This window comes from Calypte anna, chromosome 2 (genome assembly GCF_003957555.1).
Source record: "Calypte anna isolate BGI_N300 chromosome 2, bCalAnn1_v1.p, whole genome shotgun sequence".
Classification (NCBI taxonomy): Eukaryota; Metazoa; Chordata; class Aves; order Apodiformes; family Trochilidae; genus Calypte; species Calypte anna.
Window position 1 is genome coordinate 10,281,288 of NC_044245.1, and position 16,477 is coordinate 10,297,764.

Genomic DNA, 16,477 nt, shown 5'->3' on the forward strand with positions numbered 1-16,477 from the left:
ATGTCCTTGGGCACTGATAGTATACCAATTTAGGACAGAAAGAGCTGCAAAATATAGAGAGAGTGCAGCGACGATGTATACCAGAGGAGAGCAATTAGTAGACTTCGTCCAGAAAAATTGTTATTTATATACTTACTCATAAACTTTTTAAAGGCAAAAATAAGAAAGGCTGATAATCTATTCCAGAGTTGAAAAAAAAAATCAGATTTTATCTAGTTCTTTATTTATGGACAATAATTTTGCTCTCCATCTGCACAATTTTGCATCTTCTGATGTCACTGATTTTATAAGACTCATTCAGTCTTGTTTTCCAAGATGGTTATCCTCCCCCTGAGTAATTATTGAAGTTCAATCCCTCATTCTAAGTAATGATTTGTAGATTTGTAGATTCATGGCTTGTGTGACTTTATTACAGAAAAAGAAAAAAAGGCCCTGGCTGCTCTGGATTGTGATCCACCAATGCAAGGCTTTTGACTTCTATAGGTGGTCTTTAACACAGAAATATGTCTTGCTAAGAAATTGGGCTAGATTAAGACAGTGTCAAAGCCTATAGAGCTAGAGATGAAGCAGCTTTGTTTATGAAATATTTTAAAGTCCCCTGGGAACTGTATTTATCAACAGCAATGTAGCTCTGGTTCCATGCACCAAGTGCAAGGTGTGCACTGCTCTGATCAATACCAGGATTGGAGCCAGTTGTCAAAATACAGCTGCAATGATGTTTACATATTTAATAGCAAATCCTAGATGTGAAAAACTACTTTTTGTATGTATTTATCTCTCATTTTTTAACAGGTCTTTCCATGCAGTAATGGACTCTTCATGATATCCACTCCCTAGAAGGAAATGCAGAAGATGACATAAAGCAGTCCCAGACAGCAGAGAATTCTCATAAGCTGTTGTCTCCCTTTCCCCCCCCTGTACCATGCCACATTTTGAAGGACCTGCTGGGGACAAGAGAAGGTAGAACAAGGAGATGGGAAAGAGAGAAACATGATGGGGGTAGAGGACATTTCCAGTTCAGCAATGGAAAGACATTAAGGCAGCTCAACCCAGCTTGTGTAACTATACCCTAATTTGGATCTCTGTCCTACACCCATTTGCCTCTTTTGCCTCTAAAAATTTGCTAATAAATCACATCTTAGGGGGAACAAAACTGCTAGCCACTCTCAAACCACATGTGAAAGATTAGGGTCAGGAGATGCAGGCTGGCTTTTGATGAGCTGTTGAACAAGTCCCAATATCTTTTAATATTAACAAATCTGTGACTTCCTGCTCTTGCAAACAACAAGCACATCGAGATAGAAAACACAGCAATAACACCAAGTGTTTACACAAATTGGACAGAAGTGCCAGCCCTGGGCTCAGAGCTGCTCCTCTATCAGGAAGGGGAAGCCTCTCAGCAGCTTGACAGGTCACACTTCAGGTAGTAAGGGATGAAATATGAAAAGTTATAATTAAAGTACAGCACTGACAGCTCAGTTCTCTTCACAGCACACTCAGACACCAGCCCATCTGATGTGGCATAGTCTGACTTAATTAAAGGGGTCTCACAGTGATATGGCTGTGTCCCTTCCTTGCCTCCTCAGCCCCATCTCAAACAAAACACAGCACCAAAAATACATGTGCCAAGTGAAATATCCAAGGTGAAATCCAAGTAAAATTGCAGTGCAGATAAAAATAACCCTAGACTATGGGTCTGTGCTAACTGCCATGGGAAAAAAAAATAAAAAAATACATTTTTACAGGAAAAGATAGGAAAAAATATCTGTTAGACATAGATTAGAATCCAGTGACAATTTACATCTCAAGTTATTAATAATAGCTTCACAGCACTCTGATAATCTTATTGAAGTGTTTTTGCAATCTGACCCCCTGAACATGGACATTACGAACTTGTCTTTCTTCAGAATCAAATGGTGTATTCCATGGTAAGTGAAAAGAATCTGTAAATTCCTCTGAAGGTGCCTTTGGAGAAGCTGCTAACATTATGTACAAGCAGAGAGAGGCAGGCCACAGGTAAAAGTTAAAGAAAGAAAATTAATTTCTAGAATTATTAAACTGCGTTTGTATAAAGTACTGTCACTCCCTCTCAAACAACAACAAAGAAAAAGCCACACCACAAAACATTTCAAACAAATAAACAAAAAAAACCCAACCAAAAACACACACAAAAAACAAACAAAAAAAAACCCAACCAAAACCAGACAAATATTAAAAGAGATGTGCAAAACCAAGAAAGAATATTCTAGTTCCTAGGCATATAAAGTATACAACTGTTTTATACTGAATACAGTTAGAATGCAGGTCTCTTTTACTATCAGGAATGATACTTTTAAAATAGATAAGGTACAGTGCATTATCTAAAGTCACTCAGAATCTTTAAAAAGTACTCTGAATTGCTAAAAACCTGAGTTAAAAAAAAAATCTTATTTCTCCATCTGCACAGGATTTTCCTCTTCTTTACCACCTTTCAAATAAGCCCTCTCAATAATTCACACATTATTAAAAACCCTCACACACTAACCTTTTTGAAGATGGAATTGTTAGGGCAATGTATGGTTTAGGTATGTAAGTAGCTGACATTTTCTGCATGAAAGTTCACAGAAGGGCACATTAAATTACACCCTGCAGATGCACTGTGCAATAATCTATGGACTACAGGTTTTCTTTTAAAAAAAAAAAAAAATTAAAAGGGGGCAGGGTGAGATACATACAAATCAAAGCTGTTCAGTTTAACCACTGAGGGGTAGACTGATTTGAATATCTCACCCCAGTGCAGAAAGAATAGAATTAAATTTATGACAAAATATTTCCTTTCTTCAGGATACATTTGCTGAATCTTGAAGGCATATGGAGATAACAAAAGATCCCTTAGGAATGCAGAAGAAAGAAATCTTCCTCCCTCAATTTCCTTTTGCTTTTTCTGTTTGGTACATTTTCAAATATTAATTCATGTGTGTTACCACCCTAATTTGGCTGGACCATGATTCCACATACAATACTTAATTTACTGTGCCTATTTGAGAGCATGGCAGTTTCCTCTCTAAAGTTACAATAGAAAAAACCCTGCAACTCCTGGAACCAGGCCCTGCCTTATCAATGGTGGGATAAAACAAAAGTTTCCAAAGCCTACAAAAAATCCAATGATCTCATTCTTTAACTCACTGTTTGGAGTGAAAGAAGTTCAGTTTTTCCTACCAGAAGCAGCCTAGATCCTTTGCAGACCACACACACAGTCACCCCATGCAAACCCATCACATGGGAAATGTGTGGACTCATGTGAAATGCTGATTAAACAGGAGTACCAGTGCCACTGCCTGGTTGCTAGATCAGAATTTAGACAGTGAATTTGTACACCTCAATTTACCTTTTGGAGAAATCTATCCAACTATGAAACCTAAGGGCCAAATGGGTGTTGTGGAGTGGGTCACAGTGCAAAAGCCCCTGGGAAGGAGCTGAGTAAGGAGTACAGCTCTGTCCTTAGAGAAGTACAGCTGAAGCAGCCAGACCTAGGCTAAGAAAGCCTTTTTTCTTTTAGCTGGTGAGCTGCTGGCCCTCTACAATGCTGCACTGTCAGGAGGATATCTTAGCAGGTTTCAATCTAGCCGAAAGGGGGGAACTCTGCTTTATGAGCCTCTTTGTATTTTAGACATGATTTTACACACTGCACCAAATTCAGTGTTGGGTTTGTCTGTAAATAATAGGTAAAGCCAATGGAAAACAAAAAAACCTGAGCAAAAGTGGAGCAAAAGCCTTTTCTACCAACTGATAATTACCTTTTCATATACTGTGGATAATGAGGCTATGCCAGGCAAGAATTCAGAACACAGAAACTGGTAAAGAAAGTAGCAGCAATGGGATGGCATCAGACCATTGTCTTTTGCCAGATTCACAGGCTTAAGGCAACAGGCACCACTACAGTCATCTCATCTAACCTACTATTTTACTAAAAATTTTCTGTAACTACCACTTGTTTTCTTTCTGAGAATTTCAACAGCTTTGAAACCATTCAATAACTACTTCAGAGAAGTAAAGATGGTAAGGATTTTTAATTAACACACTGTGGTTTGCAATGTCAAAAGCTTGATCAAGCAAAAGGGGTCCTCAGAGTCTCTTTTGATCAAAACTAGTGATGATTTTCCTTTCTAATTCTGATTCTGAAACTGCAGTGTAACAGGATTTTCTGGGGTCTGAACACGTACCATTCAATAATCTACACTGCTTTAATTTCAGCTGACAAAGATTTGACTGCACACAGCATAGTCTACCACTCTTAAACAAAACAGTCTTCTAAAACAAAAGAAAAAAGGGAGAGGATAACTCCATTTATTTCTTTCATGCATAAATTTCTGATTAAGAAATTCACTTTTAAGTCTCAAATGTTCCAAGCCATTCTTGGGATGCTCTTAGCTGAATGCTTACCCTTCACCCTTCTCCAACAAACTCTCCTGCATGAGTAATTTTTTATCTTCTGTTGCCATTTCTTGTACTGCTGAGGAATTCACTAACTTTACTCTTCATAATTGGTTGTTCTTTCTGACACATCTTCATCCTCTGGGTTATAAAAAGTTTCCTTTGGTGTAGGAGCAGTGCCAGATTGTCTTTCCCTGACATTTATCATGGGGTCATCATAAACAAAATTGCCAGTTTTACAAATTGTGCTATATGTTATAAGGTGGATTGGGAAACAGCTGTGGTAAACAAGTAAAGGCAGTAAAAGGGACCTGTAGCATGTAAGCAGGCTGGCCAGGGTAATTATACTGACCATGCCTTGTGTCTCTTAGCAGAGTCTGTCCTATCTTCTCAATAATCTCCATTTGTAACTATTTTTCTGGATGAGAAGAGCTCTGTGTGCCAACAAGCAGAATCAGATCGTGTGTCCTGTGGTGCCCTTGCTGAAGCAGCTTCTATGATTCTATTTGGAATGGGCTGCCCAGGGAAGTAATGGATTCTCCATCCCTGGAGATATTTAAAAAGAGACTGGATGTGGCACTCAGTGCCATGGTCTAGTAACTGCAGCAGTAGTGGATAAAGGGCTGGACTTGGTGATCTCTGAGGTCCCTTCCAACCCAGCCAATTCTGTGATTCTATGATTCACCTCCATCAGGCTCCTGGGTTCTGCAGCTCCCTGGCATTACAAATAGGAACAAACAATTGACAGTCATCCCCCAGTGGACGGCAGAAATTGTGCAGCATGGTGACCAGTGCTGATATATGTACCATGGTTTATCAGCTTCCCTTGTCTGAGAACAGTTTGCTCATACATCAGTAAGTCTGCTACTTAAGGTTTCAGTGAATGATGTTTAAACACACTTTCTGTAGGCATATCCTGGTATGTTGAGTTAACTCATTATCTAAAGATGATTTACATAAAACCACGATCATCTTCATCTGCCAAAAGTTGAGCACATTAGCTCCATTTCAATATATTTATAACTCACATATGAATCTAGAGACTAATTTTACCCTAACAAATGCAAGTGGAAAGAAATCTGTAGGATTCATATCTATAGCATTGCTTTACAACCCCGCTGCAAGAAACCAAGCAATTCCTGGGCAAATGCTAGAGGTTTTCTTCCTCTCATTAAAAAAACAATAAAATTGGTTGTTGCATTGTCCTGAAATGTATACATCAGTAAACTCACACAAGCCTTAAGATAAGAGTTTAAATTTTGTGTCAGCTCTAGCCTCTCATTTGATAAATAAGATCTAAAAATAAATTTGGAATACACTTTGCAATTTGTAGCAGCTTCTCCATCTTTTATTTACTCAGCCCATTGTAGTGAAGCACAGTGAGTAAATATTTGCAAAACAAATAGCAAGATTGTAGGAGAAAGGACAGAAACAAAAAATCCAAACACGATATTTGGCAAAAAAACAGTTGATTTTGAAGGGGTGGGGAGATAGCTAAAAATAGAAGCAAACTTATTGTCCAGAAAATATTTGAGATTTTAAATTATCAACCTATGTTCCATCTGAAAATTATTAGAAGTTAACGAATTGGTCCTATGTAACCCTCCAGGCCTACATGCATCATTTATAACATAATTTCTACAGCACATATATGTTCAAATCATTGCACAAATAATTAAGCTTTCCCAAATGTGTAATAAGGAAAAATCTGTCACTAAATCATATAAAAACTGATATATTGTAAAGGTAAGTGTTAGGTCTAAGACTTGAAGAGCAGGGTACTGGCAGTAGAGTCTTCACTTGCCAAACTACTAAGGTAAAAAAAAATTCAATCACAGATCACATTAGCTTGCCCAACTCTGTATTTATGCTACAAGCAACCTGACTATAATTCTACGAGGCTTTGAAGCCATGATTCTGTAGACTTTCAAATGTGTGTGTACTGGTCTTCCCAGAAAGAAATTTGCTATTCACACCAGATTGATGCAGAATAGCCAACAGGATAGAACTTACCACATTTGATATAATAATTTTAAACAGAAAGAACAGATCCTAACTTTGAATTTTTTTCTTCCTGCCCACTGATGATAAAATTAGTTTAGGCTGACTTGCAACAGTACAAACATCAAATTCTGTTTCAGTGCTTATGGGGTTTCGTTTTTTCATTTCTTTTGGGGGTTGTAGTTTTTTTGTTTGGTGTAGAGGATTATTTTTGTTGTTGTTGTTTTAAGAGAACTATGTTTCTATTTTACTGAGAAGAGGTAGAGAGGGAAATGATCCAAAAGATTAAATGCTTTTCTGTGATTTGAGGCTTAACTTTTGTCAACACTCTAGCAAAAACTTCTTGCGCAACCTCAGAAAAGCTATTGGCTCTGTTTGGGAAACAGCGGTCTTAGTCCTTCACTACTTTGTAATGGCATCAGGTAAATAAAAACATCAGCACTTGTGAGAGGTTTGAGTTTTACTCTAAGAGTGGTTGCATTGTTACACCAAAAGATGAGCAATTCTCAACCCTCAGGGAGATGTTCCATTCTCAGTTATTCCTGGTGCATAAAAATTTTATGCATAGTGTGCATTAATTTTTTCTTATATGTAGTCTCCCACAGATAAAATATTAAATTTTACATGTATGACTTTAAATGTATACATCATAGAAAGTTTTCAGTTTTCAGCAGTCAAATCAATTTCTGATTACCTTCATTCAGTACTATATTTTAATCAATGTTAAAGGTTCTGCTTTTTTGAATTAAAGCTTCAGATTAAAGTGAGCAATGACTTCATACTTTACTAGTTAATCACAGCAATTATTATTTGCAGCTAAGTTGGGTATATCTTTGAGCACTTGCATTCTTAGATTTTCTAAAATAAATAACAACCCTTTCTAACTGCCATGCATCCCAGTTTGTTCAGTAGATCAATTACAAAGCATCAGCTGAACCCAAAGCTATGAGTTGTCTTCCCTGAGTGTGAAAGGGGAAAATAGGAGGAAGGCTCCCTCTTATACTAAGGACTAAAAGCTAAGCTTTACCCAATCCCCTGCCTAACTTTCTTACTCTTCTAGATACCAGCAAACTGACTCTACCATAAGTTTTTATCTGTGCCTTCTCCCCTCTCAGCTCCACTGTGCTGCTGATCTAATAACCAGCCATACCCCTCTGCCACTCACCTCTCACTGCAAAGACCTTTATTATTGACTTCCTTGATTCTAAAGATTGGGGGGTTTTTTCCAAACTCTTTACTTAAAAATTTGTAAGAATACCTGAGACAGTGGATTTCTGCAATACCAATATTTATATGTAGTCTACCTTGAAAACAAAAGAAAGCAATTAAACCCAAAGAAACAGAAAGGCAGAAAATAGATGAAACTCCCTGAAAACTCTAATTTAATCAATTTTTCTCTCCTGTTGACTACACTATGTACTAAGTCCTGGATGGCAAACCACCCTGAAGATGACATTAGCAGTAGATAGGACCAATGCCTGAAGACCTCAGAGGCCAAGCCAAGGGGAAGGAATAAAAGGAGTAAAAGCAATAGCATCTTCTAGCCCTAAAACACTAAGCTCTAAACCAGAGACATCTGAAACAAGAAACGCAGCAGTAGTATAAGGGTATCAGGACCCTTGCTCATTCCTACAGCCTGGAAGGTTTCCCAAATGAACCAATGGAGCATCCAGACCCAGACTGGAGCAGGGAAGTCACAACAGTAAGGAAGAGGGTGTTGAGCTCTGTGGTGTGGTACTAACAATAACTGTATATGCTGTAGCCACCATCTCTGAAATGAGCACAGTGCAGTGCCAGGTTACCAAAGCAGGGCACTTCTGCCAGCCTGAGGTATTAAAAAAAATTCACAAATGTGACTGCCAGAGGCAAAAAAATGGGTAAAGATGATAGCTAAACAATAAAAAAAGCAAGCAGTTCCAGGTGAGTTATTTCTATTTTCTTCCCTATTTTGAGACTTTTAAGTAATTTGGATCACTTTTGGATCACTTTTCAAATCTTCTCTTTTTAAGATCATTGAAAAAAATCTTCTTGGTCAGATGAAAGCAGTATAACTGAAATTTCATATAACTGTCCAACTGCAGGCATGTAGACTTTAAAAAAAACCAAAATGTAAGATCATTCCTTACTAACTCAGTTAATCAATGGTGTAAAGTAGAGAACAGGATTATTCACTTCCATACCGATCATTTTTGCAGCTTCTCTTTTTTTTGCTGTGTTGTAGCAGCCACTGTGGACATAGCTTTTCTTTTTTTTTTTTCCCACCTCCTTTATATTAAGATTTCCTCAAGGCTTCCCACATGCCCCTGCTATGCAAACATTCACACAGAGCTGCTGTCAGCAGCAAAGCAACCTCTCCTTTTACAGCTGACAAGCTTTAGTAACATCAGATACCTGTTGTCCCTTCAAACCCAACAAAACTCTGGTACTCAGTTTCTGTAGCACTGTCAGCCGTGTAGTGTTTTTTTCTGGTCTGGTTTTTTTCTGGTTTTTGTGTTCGTTTGTGTTTTGGGTTTTTGTTTGGTTGGTCCGTTTGTTTTGTGGTTTTGTTTTGCTTTATTTTGTTTTCTGGAACAGAGGGATGTGCTATAACTGGAGGGGAGAAGAGCAGGGGAATTCATACATGAGTTACAGGCTCTGTATTTCTCACCTCAATAGAGAAGATAAAAAAGCTTTCTCATTTTGTCTGTCAGCCTGGCTGTATGTTATTTCCATACTAAGACCAGGTTTGGTAGAAAGGAACCACAAATATTGATAACAGAACATTTTGTGAACAGTAAAATCTTCCTCTAAGTCCAAGTGGAGGGAAAAAAGCACCACCAAAAACCCACAGGCTAATGCTTAAGGAACAAATGCCACCAAGTGCTCATTTTCTGAACAACTCCTTTCAGATGAATTAAAGTGAAATGTTCTTTCCAAATTCAATCCTCAGGAAAGAGATGCACCAAATCTTCTGGCTTACTGCTATTTATCCACTGGCAGTCATAATCAACTGGCCAGATGATAGCCTGCAGTAGATACTGGCTAAATAGTGTGGATAAATTCCAAGTTAGTGAGGAAGTTCAAGGGCTTCAAAAATCACTAAAAGAAGCTCTTGCAATAAATGGTAGACATTACAGGAATTTTGATCCATCCCATGACTAAATAGTGCTATTTCTCTCACCATTTAACCAAGTTGTTTCAACAAGGGAAACAAGGAAAGAGTTACCTGCTTCAGGTCTTGCTGTGTCTTATTTTACAACTGTATGCATTACTGTATGTATGCTATGTTCTTTGTAATATTGAAGTTCCCTGCTTTTATTCTGCTAATACACATGGAAAACAGGCAAACAATAGACCAAAAGGTTGTAAAATAGTTTGGTTACAAATATTTAGGATACTAAATAAGACTTTTGTAGTATAACAAATATTTTAAATACTCTTTTTCTTTCTTTTTACCCTCAGTCAGACTCCTCTGATGGCAGTTTTGGAACAAATCAGAATGCACTCAGAGTCTGCCTACAAGTACTAAATTTCTGCAAGATTCAGCTATATTTCATAGCAAGTAAGGTATTAAAGCAACCATAGTGTTACATCTCTGAATCCCCAGCATTAAGAATGAAGTGACTGATGTAAATACACACTTGAAAGAAATTTCTTTTTAAAAGGGCAAAGGTCCAAAAGCTGCAATTCTAAGTTTAGTTAGGGTAAGTACCTTTCACCTTCCTTTTAATTCAGAAAAGCTCAAGAAAGTTGAAAAGATAAGATCTTGCTACGATTATTTAATGCACATTCGTAATTTATCCATATGTGAAATAAAAAATAAGGTACCAAAATGAAAATACCAATGAAGCATACAATTAAAATTCATAAGAGTTATTTTCAGTTTCAAGTGTTATGGCCATATCAAATGCAGCTCCTGCAGTTACTTTCCTTCCTACTGTTTTCAAATAATTAAATTTACTATTTTTCTGTTTCCTGGAGTAGCAGAAATCCTGGTTTCCTGGTTTCGGTTTTTGGGTTTTTTTTTTGCCTAATGAATCTTAGAAACATCTCCTGAATGATTTAAAATTCATGTCTTATTGCTAAGCTTTAAGATAATTTTCCTTTTATTTTATTTTAAATTATAGGTACCACATCTGTGCTCCTCAGTGAATAGAAGTGTACAGTATGCTCCTATATGTGCTTCATTTCCAGATTTTCTTCTCTTTATCCAACTCCCCCAGGCTTCAGAGTATCCATCGCCATGGCAACACTCGATAAGGTTGGTGGGTGGTGTTATCACAGCAGGCTTCCCTACAGAAGGTCTCAGCCATATGGATTATTTATGAACTTGCATGACAGCACCAGACCCACTGAAACACTTCTTGAGCAAGTTTTCTTGTCTCTGAAAGGCACTGATTCAAAGCAGGGCATCCTCACTGCACTCATTGCTCATGAGCAGAGGAAAAGTGCCATGCAGTTCGTCACTCACCCATCCCCAAAGCTGCCTTGCCACTGCCTGCAAGTTTCTCTTACCCCTAATGACATGCACCATAAATCATAAATCTTATATATGCCAATGAATAAAATTGGAAACTTCTGACTGCTACACAAAAATAATAACACTTCAGTTATGCCATGAGTAAGTGGTTCATATAACTGATACTGCTGTTGGGACATGCTGTTTCAGATATACTAAGTTAGTGTCTAGGAAAAAGACAAAACAAAACCCCCAACAATTTGGCTGTGGCACTTTATTTTATTCTCTTGGGGTTTTTTCCTAAAACTTCAGTATATTTTTTTAACTAAGGTTGTTGCATTTACATTGTATTCATGCAAATAGGACTTAATGATTTTTTAAAGGATCACTATAATAGCCTGTTTCTTGAAAATAATAGTTTGCTCTTGATAAACACCTTTTTTGAGCAAAAGATACAGGGTTGCAAGGGTCTGTCATATGCAACCACTTATCAAATATTTTTTTAAAATTTAGCAAGATCCATCTTCAAGCAAAACAGATTTTCTCTATGAAAGAAAAAAAAATGTTTTAGTCCTCAAATAGATATTTGTATGGGGTGGGGTTTTGACATAACCAATTCCAAAATTTGGAGTGATCTAATCAGATATTTATATCTTGATCTTGATAGGCTCCCATTATGATCAATTAGAAGCTGGAAATGTTGAGGAACAATTTATCAGATCTTGTACCAAAATCTCAAAGATTGTGTCAGCTCTACTCTACGCATCATAAGCACCAGCAAGAATTCACAGGGCAGTTCAGTCAGCTCCCTGGAGCAGTTCATATGCTATAAGAAGGGTTTCAGATCAGCCAGTGAAGGTGTAACCACCTTCATACCACTCTTCCTCTGTCCTCACATACCATCCATTCATAACCAAGGTAAAAGCCACCAGATTAGAAAAGTTCTATTGATTACTATGCTGACACTGACCTAACGCTTTTTGAGAGAACTTTGTTAGTACAGTGATAATAATCAAGTGTAAGAAGCCATAAGAAACAATGTCTGGTCTCAGGACACAATGAAAAATTGCAAAAGAAAGAGGATTCAAAGAAGGAAGCCAAAATCACAGAATGCAGGAACCAAATTTTAAATATTACCTTAAAAGAAGCTTTGTCGCTTGTCTTCCGTGGATACAAATTTGGAGCTGCAGACTGAGAGAGAATACTGAGATATTTAATATATTGCTGAAGAGACTTGGCCAAGTTCACATCATTTTCCAGATCATAATTTCTTTCATTATCTCCATTCTGTCCCAAAGTCCTGCACAGCAAAAGCAAGACAAAGAAAATTACTGGCCTGTACAATGTGTAAAGTGCCCAATGAAAAAGTCACTGTCTTATACTGCAGACCACTGAAGTTAGTTCTGTACATAACAAAAAGTCATTCAAAATTTTAGCAACCATGAAAAAATAGAAAATCAAATGTTTTGGCAAAAGCAGCCAAAAAATATTGCACTATTAACAACTTATTGCATGAATCAAAGTTAATGATCCAACAGTAAATCAAATAAAATGGCCACATAAAGGCAAAGTCGTATTTGGAAGAAAAGAAAATATTTGTAAAAAGAAAATATGCATGATTAAATTGCACCCCAAAGAAAAATGAGAGGATTCTAGAATTTAAACAAGTTGCTGAATGATGATTAGATTCAACATCAATTTGGTACTTCACCAATTTACAGAATAGAGTCAGATGCATAGAAATAAGTGAGAAAGTTAGCTCTGGCAAAAGGCTTAAAAAAGAAATAATGAAATGGAAAAATTATGTCTTCTGCTCTTCCCTTGTGCCTAGGATTCATAGAGTAGAGGTGATGTTTGGAAAAAAAACTACAAATGGGATTAAACAATAGGAATGTAAAGGTGTTCATATGGGATTCAGATTGCTTTATGCAGTGAATTGGAATTATAACCCACTCTCCTCATCTACCTCAACATGTCCATGATGACAATAATTTAAATGGCAACACCAGTAACTATTTCATTCTTTGCATAAAAAAAGGGTTCTCAGGCTGCTTACTTCCCTGAGTGACACTTTAATTTGATGGTTATCACATGTTTTCTGCCGCCATTTTGTACACACATGTCCACATACTGCTTCAGGGAAGAACAATTCCATGTGGAAGAGTTTTTCCAAATGAGGGAGATGAGACAACATTTTCCTTGTAACATCTTTGCATCAGTGTAAGAAAAATTTTACCCTAACAGTGCATCCAATGGTGCTTGTTTGGAGGCACAGATTGAGTGAGTACCATTATCTCATTTTCCAAATCTTGGGGTTAACTACATTATTTCCTGCACAAAGTAACAGCCTTCCTTCCACGCTCACAGTTGTATCAAAAGTGTGTCCTGACTAATTTAATGCCAATAAATGTAATTAATAACCTAATTTACTGTGGTGGCATCGCAACCAATTGTGTTCACAGGGTTGCCCGCTTTGAAGTAGCAGAAAAATGTTCCATGAAATTTTACTAGAGAGAAGTTTTAGTAATGAAGCTTTACTGCACAGAGCACTTGAGGGACCTTGATAGAATTCACCCTAAGTCTTGCCTCCTTCTCCTGATCTTTGTATTTTCCTCTTATTCCAGAGCTCTTAAATTCTGCCTTATAACGGAGGGTGGCTGTGCAGGTAACATTATCCACCTACTTGTCAACTTAAAGCCAGACTAAAACTTTTCTGAAGTTTAGAAAGAGCTGGGCAGTATCCTTTCTGCTTCAGTAGACATGAACTAATCCAAAGAGGTTCTCATCATAGGAGAGATCCCTCTTTCAAACACTCATCTTTCATTCATCAATTAATTCCAACTCCTATCTTCTCCTTTCTTCACTAACTTTGGAAAGAAAGGGGAAATAGAAATACAAGACCAAATTCTACTGCAAGGATTTCTACTGGAGCTAATGGGAACTGAATGCACAGATAAAAGACAGTATTTAGGTTAGCTTTTCAAGATATTATTTACAGTATAAAATGACTCACAGTGGTGGTAGAAGCAAAATCTGGGGTTTAAGATTTCTCATTTCTCTTACAGAAAGAGTAATGTGCTCAGATTGTGTTTAAATTCCACATTAGATATAATATTTCATAATATGGATTTTTAAACAATTACCACATTAAATTTCATTTGATGATTAAAACCAATAATGATTAAATCTGAAAGATTTTTTAAAATGTATATAGTTCACCAGAATATCACTGTTCACCTTGTTAACACAGATGGCAAACTGCATTAAACGAGGTATTGTTGAAATAGAATTAAAATATTTCTCAATTTGACAAAAAATATTTCTCAAAATTGACAAAGTGATATTGGAAAATGGATGAAAGAAATACATAAAGGTACCTGTTGAGTAGGAGAAATGACTCTCAGTTGATTTGTTTTGTGTGTGTGTACTTATTTGGAAATGTTTTCCTATTTAATTTGTTCTAGAAAAGGACTTTTCATATCATGAACTTCAGGGTATATAGAAAATATTATTTATCCACATAAATAATTATGTATTTCTTAGAAAAAAGCAGCACTTCAGAAGATTTTGTGTGGAAATATATCACTGCACCTCAGATATTACAATTGCTAGAATGTTCCCAGTTAATATATATCACATTTTTTAGAATAAAGTTTCTCCCTTTTAAATGCTGTGAGAATCTTATTACTGTCTTAATGATGGTATTATAATAGAAATAATGCTATACCCTTTTTCATACATTGAAGGTTGCTGGGAAATGTTTGTGGTTTAGCCTAATTGCACCAATGAACACAACTGACATTTATCCCCTGTGTGCAGAATGGATTTTTTTCCTTTATCTTGGATCCTCTTTCAAGAGTGGTGTTTTTTTTCAAATTCAATAAGGGCCCAGGAAATCCCATATACACTCCAGTTAGCTACCAAAGAACAAACTTTCATCTTGAAACCAAGCTTCCATTTTCAGCATTTTTTTAGAGATGAAATCCATGTCTTCTGTTCCATCAGATTTCATATGCACTAATATAGCCTAAGTCAATTTACCTTTCAAGTGTCTGAGTCTATTTTCTTGCTCTCAGCAGCTCTGTGGGGATTAATGACTCATTAGCATGACTTCATATTGCCTTATTATACACTCTACCCTTAATAAAAGGTCTTCCTGCCATAATGCTGTTTGATAATCAGATACCTACACTAAGTTCTTTTTTTAATTGTTCGATATTATCCGATAAGATTTTAGCAAGTGCATTGAGCAGACTAAACATATAGCAAAGTTTATCACAATCTACAGGACGCCAGAGGAAAAGTCCTACTGTTCTCTGACCTACAGAATATATTGCAAATGGACAACCAGAAAAATCAATTAATGCTTTAAACTGTTGGCACATAAGACAACGCTTTCAGAAGCACAGCTTGGTAACTTCAGAAAATCTATCCACAATAGGAACTGTTATAAGTGGAACACATTTGAAATTCCAATGATCTGAAAGTGTCAATATACAAAATGGGTTTATTTTTTTTAAATGTGTATTTCTAGTTAAAAACACAAAACACCTCAAACCTGATCACAACAGCAACTTCTAAAAGTGATCATCTCTTCTCAGTCTGAAAAAGAAACTATTTTCTGAATTTTCTTATATATGATATTTTTATATAACTTTGAATCTGGGACACTGCAGAATATAGTCTTAGTCTCATAGAAATCTGGTTTATTTTATCCTACTCTCACAAATAAAATTTTTAGACAAATTCATTCTAAAAAACCAAAATTCCCCAGACGAAATTCATTTATTTCTGATACCATGTACAGAGAGTAACCCAGACAGTAATGACATCTTGAATAGCTAAGCAGTGAAAATATTTATGGATTCAACCACGTTTTTATCACCTTTATCATTCTCTATAGATCTACAGATCTTTAGAAGTTTCTAGCTTACTGCACTCCTGAAATGCATGGTGCTGTGATGTTTTCATCATCATTGAAAAGGAATGCTTTCAAATCAGCAAATGCTTGAAATACAGGGTCAAATTCTATGAATTAAATTTAAAAAATGAGGTAAAAACAGCTGAAGCCACTGGACAGTATGGATTACACAGCATTTTTCATTTCCATAAAAGCGCATTCTAGATAAGAAATGGCTTTGCAGTGTACTCAAACCACATGCTGCAGTATATGAAACTCTTAAGCCAAACATTCAATATCTTGTCTGTCAAGGCTAGAAGCTCAAGCTTTGATCCACTGAGAAGGAAGTTTTCTAACAGAAAACCCTTTCTTGCAATTTCACTGATTTTGAGATACTGTGTACGTCTGCCTTTTTAAGCTGGTCATAAGTAGATCTGGCTGAACTGACACAAGACACTGCATCAACTGGATAGAAGACTTGATGTCTTTAATTCTGACACTTAAATTAACAATAGAAGGTGTCATTTCTTAACTTTATGATATCCTGAAAAACAGGGTTGAGGGTTTTCGCTTATTCTGTCTTCTGCTTTCCTACTGGTGTTTTCAGTGCCTTGGTATAATTAATTTCCCTTTATTATATAGTGAGTAGTTTTGGTGATGTTTATTCAGCATCAGTGTCAACCTATTTCTCATCATTTGCTAACCTTCCCAAAAACCTACAAGGC

The 16,477-nt window shown here is 36.5% G+C and overlaps 1 protein-coding gene across 1 annotated transcript in view; it reads right to left on the reverse strand.

Moving 5' to 3' along the window:
- Positions 1–16,477, reverse strand: part of PTPRN2 (protein tyrosine phosphatase receptor type N2) — a 622,484-nt gene that overhangs the window by 393,390 nt on the left and 212,617 nt on the right. Inside the window, exon 5 of the mRNA XM_030445109.1 lies at positions 11,990–12,152. Coding sequence (XP_030300969.1) covers positions 11,990–12,152 — 163 coding nt within the window. The remainder of the gene's footprint in view (positions 1–11,989; positions 12,153–16,477) is intronic.